This window comes from Babylonia areolata, chromosome 6 (genome assembly GCF_041734735.1).
Source record: "Babylonia areolata isolate BAREFJ2019XMU chromosome 6, ASM4173473v1, whole genome shotgun sequence".
Lineage (NCBI taxonomy): Eukaryota > Metazoa > Mollusca > Gastropoda > Neogastropoda > Buccinidae > Babylonia > Babylonia areolata.
In genome coordinates, this window is record NC_134881.1 from 4,594,012 (window position 1) to 4,605,080 (window position 11,069).

At 45.7% G+C, this 11,069-nt stretch overlaps 1 protein-coding gene across 1 annotated transcript in view; it reads right to left on the reverse strand.

Moving 5' to 3' along the window:
• Nucleotides 1-1,414: 1,414 nt before the first annotated feature.
• LOC143283249 (carbohydrate sulfotransferase 12-like) overlaps nucleotides 1,415-11,069 on the reverse strand; it is a 29,231-nt gene continuing 19,576 nt past the window's right edge. The window contains exons 4-6 of the mRNA XM_076589422.1: nucleotides 10,638-10,808; nucleotides 7,168-7,426; nucleotides 1,415-2,251 (exon numbers count right to left, since the gene is read on the reverse strand). Coding sequence (XP_076445537.1) covers nucleotides 1,940-2,251; nucleotides 7,168-7,426; nucleotides 10,638-10,808 — 742 coding nt within the window. The 3' untranslated portion in view covers nucleotides 1,415-1,939. The remainder of the gene's footprint in view (nucleotides 2,252-7,167; nucleotides 7,427-10,637; nucleotides 10,809-11,069) is intronic.

The window sequence follows — 11,069 nt, forward strand, 5'->3', positions numbered from 1 at the left end:
TGTAGATTTGTTCACCTTGAATATAACCATCACCACCTAACATACAAAATAGGTATGTCATACCTCAAAATAACTCCAACTGTTACAACCAAAACATTCTACACAGATGCAACACACACATAATCTCTGTATTTCTTTGTGACTGAATGCTTACATTGTTCCCACAGTATGTCAACAATTGACACACCACTGACATGTTACTGAACATTATCATTTATGTAAGCCAAGATGCACAACCTGTAAACCCAAACATGATGTCCAAACATCATACAATAATATCAACCTGTAGGAAACAGGAAAGGGGGTGGGGGAGGGGGGGGGATACCCAAATACCCTAAACCAGTACTCCATTTAGTCATGTATTGGCTACATTGTGTATTTTAACCACTTTTCCCTCAGTCACTAGCCTCAAATACAATTAAGTCATACACATGCTGGCTATGCTCTCTCACAAGTCATGGTATCTGCATCAACACATTCCAGTTACATTAACTATGAAATACCACATCAGCTAAAAAGGATCTCTCAATGCTCTTGTGACACAACATCACAATTCTGCAAACTCCAAACTGTTTCCAAAAACCAGAAAGTAAATTGCCAACAAACCAAATTACCAGTACAAGCATTACTTACAGCCCCCAACGTTTCAGGGTTCACTTTATATTCATGTAGCAGAACACAATCCCACTGAGCCAGTGTGTTAGTCACAGAATCCAAGTATACCATAAATCAAGCATTCAACTAAGTCCGAAAAATAGATGCTAGTTTGACACTCACAGCCCCCATGGTACTGTCTTGACCGTCTGGCTCTCCTGGCCTGCTTCAAGGAAGGAAAAGAAAGAAACCCCACTTGCCTATTCATTTTATCCTCTTCACAAGCAGGCGCTGTATGCAAACTATCTTCCGACCCAGAACGTTTCCAATTGGCTGAAGTTAACAGACCAATCTGGGACAGACAGTGCTAGACTTGCACATGAGCACTTTTCTCACAGAACCCAGCATTGTCAAGGAGAAGGGGAAGGGAGGGGGGGGTGATGAAAAGAGGAAGGGAAGGAGGAGGAAAGATCGCCCAGCCCTGATTCTGTTCTAAACAGCTCATGATAAACACACCACACCATGTGGTGACCATTGAGGCAGATGCCATCCTGCCAGAGATCGACATGGGGGGTAAGAAGGGGGGTTGGGGGTGGGTGGGGGGAGGACAGGGTTGAGGGTGATGGAAGTGGAAGGGAAAAGGGCAGGGGAGTGTATAGGAAGAGAATGGTCAGAGGAGATACCATCTCTACTTAGTATTTCTTGATAACTTGCTCCCTCTGCACTTGGCCAAGGGAAGGGGGGGAAAGGGAGAGAGGGTATGGGGAGGGGTGTTGGTGGGGATAGATGCCATGAAAGGGGGGTGGAGGGAGAAGAGTAGGGAGGTAGGAAGGAGGGGTCCATCAGAGCCCAGTGTGTCTGAGAAAATCCCATGCTTCCACCATAGGCGCCTGACATACTATAACATGTAGGCTACCTATCAGACTGGATTTCATCTGTATATTTCATCTGTAGGCTACCTATCAGACTGGATTTCATCAACATGATGTTGCCAGAGGGCAGTACTTACGTTGCCATAGGTTCTTTTTCAGTGCGCCAAGTGCGTGCTGCACACGGGACAACGGTTTATCGTTTCGCCCAGATTGATTTTCCAGTCAAACTTGGGAGAAAAGGCGAGAGCGGGATTCGAACCCAGACTTTAACAGACACTGTATTGGTGGATAAGCGTCTTAATCATTCTACCACCCTCCTTTACCCTGTCAATAAAAATGTAAAAATTGAAAGAAATATTTTGTCGATAACCGATGGGCGTTTCAATGCTGGAATGTTCAGGGGAAAAAAAGTGAATGAAAGTTGATAGAATCTGAAAGAAAATGATTTTGACGGGACAGGGAAAGACATTCGGTCACTGTCTGTTAAAGCGAAAGACCGGCTTTGGACGCTGCGATTCATTGAAGCGCCGATCCACTGAGCAGTCATAGCCGAACAGATCGCAGTCTCTCTGCAGCACGGCTTGCAGTTTGTGGAGCAGACGGCGGGGCACAGAGTAGTAGGCCTCCCTCATGGCCAGATCCTTCTGCAGTTGGACTGCCTGACGGTCCGTGACTCCCAGGTAGGCTGCCTGAACCTTCTGCAGGAACTGCTCACAGGTCACATTTTTTACCTCCGCCTCCTTGCGCCAAGGAAAGCTGTCGTTGATGGACAGGTAACCTCTGATCTGCAGAGAAGAGAAACACGACGTGACCACAGACACAGCCTTCAACACTCCCCTCCATCTAGTGTGAGGTCTGCTGAATCGATTGGATTATAATGCAATGAAATACAATGCAGTTTCATAAGATACGACGCAACTCAACGCAACACAATAAATTAAATACAATGTGATAGATTACAACACAATGCAGCGCACCATAACAGTACAATACAACAGAATACAATTCAATACAATACATCTGTGTATTTTGTATTTTATAACATTATATCCAGTGTGTTCTATTGATATTACTGCTTTTAATTGTAGCAGTTTTTTGATTAAATATATACAGGCTTCGATTACCTCTGTTATCAAAATAATGCTAAATCTTGATTTGTTGTTTACTGGGGTCTTGTGTGGTACACTGGGGGTCTCCTTTTGCCCAGTGATTAACTCTCTCCATACGAACGGCGAAAGAGACGACGTTAACAGCATTTCACCCCAATTACCATCATCAAAATATTGCAAGCGGAAGGCTCTTATACTGAAGAGGTGAATGTTGACAAATACCACAATTCTGACGACGGAAGCTAAAGGTTGGGTCATTCAGACACCCACTGGACATCCGAGGGGTCTGTGTAGTGGACTGGCCGTACTGAGTGAGTTAAAAACCTGGAGATCCAGTGCACCTTCAAGCCAGGTGTCAACATACAACGTGACTTTCCAGTACTGCGTGAAGAAGGAGAGAGCAAGCGATAGGATTACTGCAGAATGGAACAGCAACAGGCATCGAAAACATACCAGCTCAACTGATAAAATAAGGAGAGGCAGTGACAGATGTCCTCACCAGAATCTGCAACAAAATCTGGCAGACTACAGAATGGCAAATAACATGGACAAAGTGTCTAATTAAAACTCTGCGCAAGAAAGGCAATTAACATCTATGCCGCAGTTACAGAACTATTACCTGATCAGCTCTGAACAGACTCAGAACACAGGCAGAAGAAGTCATTGTAGAAGAAAAACCAGGGTTCCGGAAACTGGGTTCTGCAGCAGGAGATACCACAGAACAGATTTTCAAACTCCATGTTCTGTGTGAGAAATATAGCCAACATTAACTGAATATCTGCCATGTCTTCATCGACATTAAGATGGAATTTGACTAAGAGTGGATTTACGCACTGTGGGCAAGCAACCCTGAAGAAGTACAATATGGGTCAAAAGCTGACCCACACCTTCCAACAGCTGTACGCAAAAGCCAACAGTGCAGTCCTCGTTCAACAAAATTAATGGCGATTAGTTCCACACGTCAGTTGGGGTCCGCCAAGACTGTCCTCTATCACCTACACTCTTCAACACCTTCCTGGAATGTGTCATGACTGATGCCCTGGAAGAGCACTCTGGCACTGTCAACATCAGAGGACGAACCATCGCAAATCCCCGATTTCCTTATGATATCAATGGGCTGGCAGGTATTGAAGAAGTAACAGAACTGGTGAATCAGACGAAACATCAGCTATGTACGGAATGGAGATCATCATCATCACCATCATTACTGTTGTTGTTGTTGTTGCTGTTGTTGTTGTTTCTGTTGCAGCTGCTGCTGCTTATAGTCCAGCTTATAGTTGCTAATAGTATCATCATATACACAGATGGCTCAGAAACGAAAGTTGGGGATTCACTGCCAAGCAAAACGGAAAAAAAAAATCCAATTAGGAAAGAGAATGCCGCGTACAAAATCACAACCTCCAGCCTGACGATGGAAGTTGAAGCTGTGACACATGCTCTCCAGTGGTTGTCATCTATTCATACACTGGAAACCAACATGCCATGATTCCAACGGACTCAGCTGATGAACCTCATACAACAAAAATTGAAAGTGGAATGGGAAGCTCAAAGTGGCATGAGGCAATGTGCAACTTTCAGATAAAAAAAAACTTCCATGGTCATACTGCCCGGGACATGCAGGTGTTAGGGGAAATGAGCGAGCTGACAGGCTTGCTGGTAACGCAACAACAGCGAGCGGTCTACACCGAGGAAAATCGTAAATCCTCAGAAAAGTCAAAGAATACTAAAACAAAACAGGTACAAGGCCATCACACCATCGATCGCCTCACAGAAAGAAAGGTAGTGAGAGGGAGCGGCCGTCAGTCGAGCATGAAAGGTAGAGCACGATCCTTTGCAAATCAAAAGAATATCGGCATCATTTCCAAACCAATATTGCGCAAATTTCTTCAAAACGGAACAGAATCTCTATGGGCTTTTCCAGATACAGTTGACTGAGCAACACACTAGACGCCATGTTATTTTCCAACCCCTCTTGCGGCAAACCAGTGACAGCATGTGTGTGTGTGCTGTGTGTGTGTGTGTGTGTGTGTGTGTGTGTGTGTTTGTGTGTGTGTGTCTGTGTGTGTGTGTGTGTGTGTGTGTGTGTGTGTATGTGTGCGCGCGCGCGCGTGAGTGTGTAAGTGTACGCATGTATCAGGAGAGCTCTGTGCGTGTGCGAGCGCCTACATGTTTGTTGTATTTTGTGTATGTGTGTGAGTGGGTGTGTGTGTACATCGTGGGGGCTACGATTTGTGCTTGCCTGCGTGTGTGCGTGCGTGCGTGCGTGTGTATGAGTGTGTGTGTGTGTGTGTGTGTGTGTGTGTGTGTGTGTGTGTGTGTGTGTGTGTGTTTGTAGAGGGTTGGGGGGTATGCAGGTCTGTATTGTGGGAGCTACTCAGTATCGGAATGTGTGTGTGTGTGTGTGTGTGTGTGTGTGTGTGTGTGTGTGTGTGTGTGTGTGCCGTGGAAGCTGCGATACGTTGGAATGTGCGTGTGGGGGAGGGGGGGGGGGCGGGGTGCAGGGTAATGTGTGAGATGGTGTGTGTGTGTATGTGTGTGTGTGTGTGTTTGTGTGTGTGCACGTGTGAGTACGCATGCATGCGCATGTGTGCGTGCGTGTCTGTATGTCTACTTACATTTATTTGCTTACTTGTTTATCTACTCATTATCATTAATGTCTTTCTATTTTATTTATTTATTTTATTTGTTATTTTCCCGCATCTTATTTCATTCTACTATCCAACTGCTTATCTTTTTTTTAAATGTTATCGGTTTGTTCATTTATTCCTTTATTTTTGCATTTGTCTATTCATCTATCTATTTATTCGTGTTGTTTATTTATCCATTCATTTGATGATGTATACATTATGCATCTTTTTTTCTTTCTTTTTTCTCAAGACCTGACTAAGCACGCTGGGTTACGCTGCTGGTCAGGCATCTGCTTTGCAGATGTGATGTAGCGTATATGGATTTGTCCGAAACCAGTGACGCCTCCTTGAGGTAACTGAATTGAACTGAACTGAACTGCTGATAGTCCTGACAGGGCCATATCAGGACTGCCCAACTATATAAATGTTCAACTGCGTGAAACACAAAACTGTCACATCTATATAAAAAACACATTAACTCTTTCACCGCCAGTCAATTTAGAGTGCAAAATTCCATTGTGCTATAAACACAGAAAATATGGTGTCTGAGAACAGCTGGGGGCTCCCCCTGTGATGTGTAGAAAATATGGTCTATCCTACCACCGAATATAAAGAGCAACAGGTTCATGGATAACAGACCCATGATCTGGTCACCCTTCAGTGACAGGGGTCCTCCACCTGGCTGGTGCATAAATGCAAGCTTGGCAATGAAAGGGTTCAGACAAACCTATAAAACCTGCCCCACACCTTGAGTGATGACCAGGGTGCTAGTCATGCTGATGAGATGACAAAGTGAGGTCCCGTGAGGAGCATGCACTGTAGCGTATGTTAACTCTCTCCATACGAACGGCGAAAAAGACGACGTTAACAGCGTTTCACTCCAATTACCACCATCAAAATATTGCAAGTGGAAGGCTCTTATACTGAAGAGGTGAATGTTGACAAAGAATACCACAATTCTGACGATGGAAGCTAAAGGTTGGGTCATTGAGACACCCACTGGACATCCGAGGGGTCTGTGTAGAGGAGAAGAGAGGACTGGTCGTACTGAGTGAGTTAAATGACCCACAACTGTCCCTGGCTAAATTCTGGAGAAAGTCCACTGTGATAGTAAAACAGATAATTATATTTACACTTGCAAATAGAAAAAAAATTCACAACACAATATGTAGGTGCGCTTGTGTGTGTGTGTGTGTGTGTGTGTGTGTGTGTGTGTGTGTGTGTGTGTGTGTGAGTGTGTGTGTGAGTGTGTGTGTGTGTGTGTGTGTGTGTGTGTGTGTGTGTGTGTGTGTGTGTGTGTGTGTGTGTGTGTGTGTATGTGTGTGTGTGTGTGTGTGTGTGTGTGTATGTGTGTGTGTGTGTGTGTGTGTGTGTGTGTGTGTGTGTGTGTGTGTCCTCACATCTACAGTCCTATGTTGTCGTCGTGACCTCTCTGATACCGGTTTGCATGTTTACTTCACTGTAAGTTTTCTATGTTCCGAAGTCACTGCATGAAGTTAACTTGAAATCATTCATGCAAGTATTCCGGCTGCTGACAGTTCTAAGATCATTTGCAGTTGTACGTAGATGATCTTCTTGTCTTCTTTCATTAAAGTATCTTCTTTCATTAAAGTAATTACCTTCCATGAGAAATAAGAATTGATATCAGGTGTAATGTGCAAATGTGTATTCGTTGAGTAAGCAGTGAACATTCTTTTTACTCCATGTCAAATGAATGCTGGCAAACATTGTATCGAAAGATCGTCAGATCTTGTAAGACACTGAATAGGATAATTTTTCCTTGAATGTGGGAGAAATTCAGCAGTCCGTTTTGAGAAATCAGAAGACGTGTATGATGTAGCTATTATAAGGTAAATCTAAAACTGCAGAGACTAAACAAATGCTAGAGAAAAAAAACAACCACAAAACAATTAGACAAATAACAAAATAATAAAGTTATTCAACTAACCAGTGCTTCAAACTGACCTGGAATGTGACCCAAGTTCTCCTGAGAAATCGAAACTTCGTGAAGCAATTCAGGGAGGTGTTTTTCCCCATTATTTCAAACGTTCTTTTCGACACGTCACGCAAGATGCTCAGTTCGCTTGTGGCGTTGAACTTCTCCTCGTCTCCCAACACCTCTCGACTGTCCAACCCTGCTGACGTCAGAATGTTCTCTACGTCAGAGCGAAACGTTTCCATCTTGCCGATGTAATCGAAGGGCAAATGGCAGGGGAAACAACTCCTGAAAAAGTTATTGAAATGAAGTTAAAGTCTAAATATCTGAGTTTGTGGAAACAGCAGTTGCTCTCTCTCTCTCTCTCTCTCGGTAATCCTGCAGTTTAGAATACTAAACTCAGGGGGCCGTTCAAATGAAAAAATAGAGGTTGTTTTAGACTGACCTTGATGCGCTGAGTCGAATGCAACCCTCAGCTAAGCTCTACGGCCACTCCTTGTTAATGAAACAGAGACATAATAAATAGTAAACTCAGTCGGTCACTTCCCGAGCAACTATCGGCGAGCCATTTTGATTGCTGGTGACGTGGTGTTTACGTCATCAACTTCTGTGTGTTTTCAGTAGAAAGGAGTACTACTTACCGTGCATTTGATCCAGTTTCGTGGCAAAAGGAGTGGTCTTAGAGCTTAGCTGAGGGTTGCATTCGACTCAGCGCATCGAAGTCAGTCTAAAACACCTACTTTTTCATTTTAACGGCCCCTGAGTTTAGTATTCTAAAGTGCAGGATTACCCTCTCTCTCTCTCTCTCTCTCTCTCTCTCTCTTCTTTTTCTAAGTATGGAATTTCATATATCTGCCAATAACAGTGGCATATGGCATTAAAAAACAACAGCTCATATGACAAAAAAATAACTGTCACAAGCAATGTCAATCAAGAGTAAGAAGTAAACGTAACAGCTGTTGAAACCCTGACAAAGTGTCCACAAAGTCTGAAAAAAATCCATTTCAGCGAATGTTAACTAGTTTGACCAACAACAACAAAAAAAAAATGTTTCCTGGGTGTTTTCACATACCTTCCCTAATGTCTGGTGTTTTCCCGTATCTTCCATATTGTGTGATGCTTTCCCATGCCTTTCCTAATGTGAGGTGTTTTCCCATATCTTCCATATTGTGTGATGCTTTCCCATGCCTTTCCTACTACCAGGTGTTTTCCCATATCTTCCATATTGTGTGATGCTTTCCCATGCCTTTCCTACTGTGAGGTGTTTTCCCATATCTTTCATATTGTGTGATGCTTTCCCATGCCTTTCCTACTACCAGGTGTTTTCCCATATCTTCCATGTTGTGTGATGCTTTCCCATGCCTTTCCTACTGTGAGGTGTTTTCCCATATCTTTCATATTGTGTGATGTTTTCCCATGCCTTTCCTACTACCAGGTGTTTTCCCATATCTTCCATGTTGTGTGATGCTTTCCCATGCCTTTCCTACTGTCAGGTGTGTCCCTCTCTCTCACCTCTCTTTGTCTGTCTGTTTCCCTCTCTCTCTATCCCTCTCTCTCTATCCCCCTCTTTCTCTCTCTCTATCCATCTCTCTCACCCCCCCTTTCTCTCTCTCTATGTCCCTCTCTCTCACCCCCCCTTTCTCTCTCTCTCTATGTCCCTCTCTCACCCCCCTTTCTCTCTCTCTCTCTCTCTATGTCCCTCTCTCTCACCCCCCTTTCTCTCTCTCTCTATGTCCCTCTCTCTCACCCCCCTTTCTCTCTCTCTCTCTATGTCCCTCTCTCTCACCCCTCTTTCTCTCTCTCTATCCCTCTCTCTCACCCCCTTTCTCTCTCTCTGTCCCTCTCTCTCACCCCCCCTTTCTCTCTCTCTCTATGTCCCTCTCTCTCACCCCCCTTTCTCTCTCTCTCTCTCTATGTCCCTCTCTCTCACACCCCTTTCTCTCTCTCTCTATGTCCCTCTCTCTCACCCCCCTTTCTCTCTCTCTCTCTATGTCCCTCTCTCTCACCCCTCTTTCTCTCTCTCTATCCCTCTCTCTCACCCCCTTTCTCTCTCTCTATCCCTCTCTCTCACCCCCTTTCTCTCTCTCTGTCCCTCTCTCTCTGTCCCTCTCTCTCTATCCCTCTCTCTCACCCCCTTTCTCTCTCTCTGTCCCTCTCTCTCTCTGTCCCTCTCTCTCTATCCCTCTCTCTCACCCCCTTTCTCTCTCTCTCTCTCTCTGTCCCTCTCTCTCTCTGTCCCTCTCTCTCTATCCCTCTCTCTCACCCCCCTTTCTCTCTCTCTGTCCCTCTCTCTCTCTGTCCCTCTCTCTCACCCCCCTTTCTCTCTCTGTCCCTCTCTCTCACCCCCCTTTCTCTCTCTCTATCCCTCTCTCTCTATCCCCCTCTCTCTCTGTCCCTCTCTCTCACCCCCCTTTCTCTCTCTCTATCCCTCTCTCTCACACCCCTTTCTCTCTCTGTCCCTCTCTCTCTCTGTCCCTCTCTCTCACCCCCCTTTCTCTCTCTGTCCCTCTCTCTCACCCCCCTTTCTCTCTCTCTATCTCTCTCCCTCTCTCTCATCCCCCCTCTCTCTCTATCCCTCTCTCTCACACCCCCCTTTCTCTCTCTCTATCCCTCTCTCTCACACTGTCCCTCTCTCTCACCCCCCTCTCTCTCTGTCCTTTCTCTCTCTCTATCCCTCTCTCTCACCCCCTTCTCTCTCTCTGTCCCTCTCTCTCACCCTCTCTCTTTCTCTCTCTCTGTCCCTCTCTCTCTATCCCCCCTCTCTCTCTGTCCCTCTCTCTCACCCCCCTTTCTCTCTCACTATCCCTCTCTCTCACACACCTTTCTCTCTCTGTCCCTCTCTCTCACCCCCCTTTCTCTCTCTCTATCCCTCTCTCTCACCCCCCTTTCTCTCTCTCTATCCCTCTCTCTCACCCCCCTTTCTCTCTCTCTATCCCTCTCTCTCACCCCCCTTTCTCTCTCTCTGTCCCTCTCTCTCACCCCCCTTTCTCTCTCTCTATCCCTCTCTCTCACCCCCCTTTCTCTATCCCTCTCTCTCACCCCCCTTTCTCTCTCTCTGTCCCTCTCTCTCACCCCCCTTTCTCTCTCTCTGTCCCTCTCTCTCACCCCCCCTTTCTCTCTCTCTATCCCTCTCTCTCACCCCCCTTTCTCTCTCTCTATCCCTCTCTCTCACCCCCCTTTCTCTCTCTCTGTCCCTCTCTCTCACCCCCCTTTCTCTCTCTCTGTCCCTCTCTCTCACCCCCCTTTCTCTCTCTCTATCCCTCTCTCTCACCCCTCTTTCTCTCTCTCTATCCCTCTCTCTCACCCCCCTTTCTCTCTCTCTATCCCTCTCTCTCACCCCTTTCTCTCTCTCTCTGTCCCTCTCTCTCACCCCTCTTTCTCTCTCTCTGTCCCTCTCTCTCACCCCCTTTCTCTCTCTCTCTGTCCCTCTCTCTCACCCCTCTTTCTCTCTCTCTGTGTCCCTCTCTCTCACCCCCCTTTCTCTCTCTGTGTCACTTACACGTAGTAAGGAGTGTAATGTTGGTCCATCCCAGCAGGAGGGAAATGCGTGACGTAGTCAACCAGGTGACTGAATCGCAGGTTCATCACCGCACAACGTTTCTTCTTCACGGACTGTGGCATCTTCACCAGGCGGGTCATTTTCACCAGGTTTTCTGAGATCCCGAACAGCCTGAAGAAACGAAGAAATAGCAGTGATGAATAACTGTCAGTAATTAGCATCACCTCCATGACAATAATATTGATAAAAGTGTTTATTTAGTACTGAATTTGGGGTGGAGACAAACCACAGCACTAACACACCAGTCATCCACACGTGTGCACTGCTCTGATTCAGAGTGAAGAAAGAGAAAAGTTTTAAATATATGTAAATAGACATCACAAGACAGGCTCTTGATTGGAACCCACAGGGGAAAAGGAAAGTTGGCCGTCC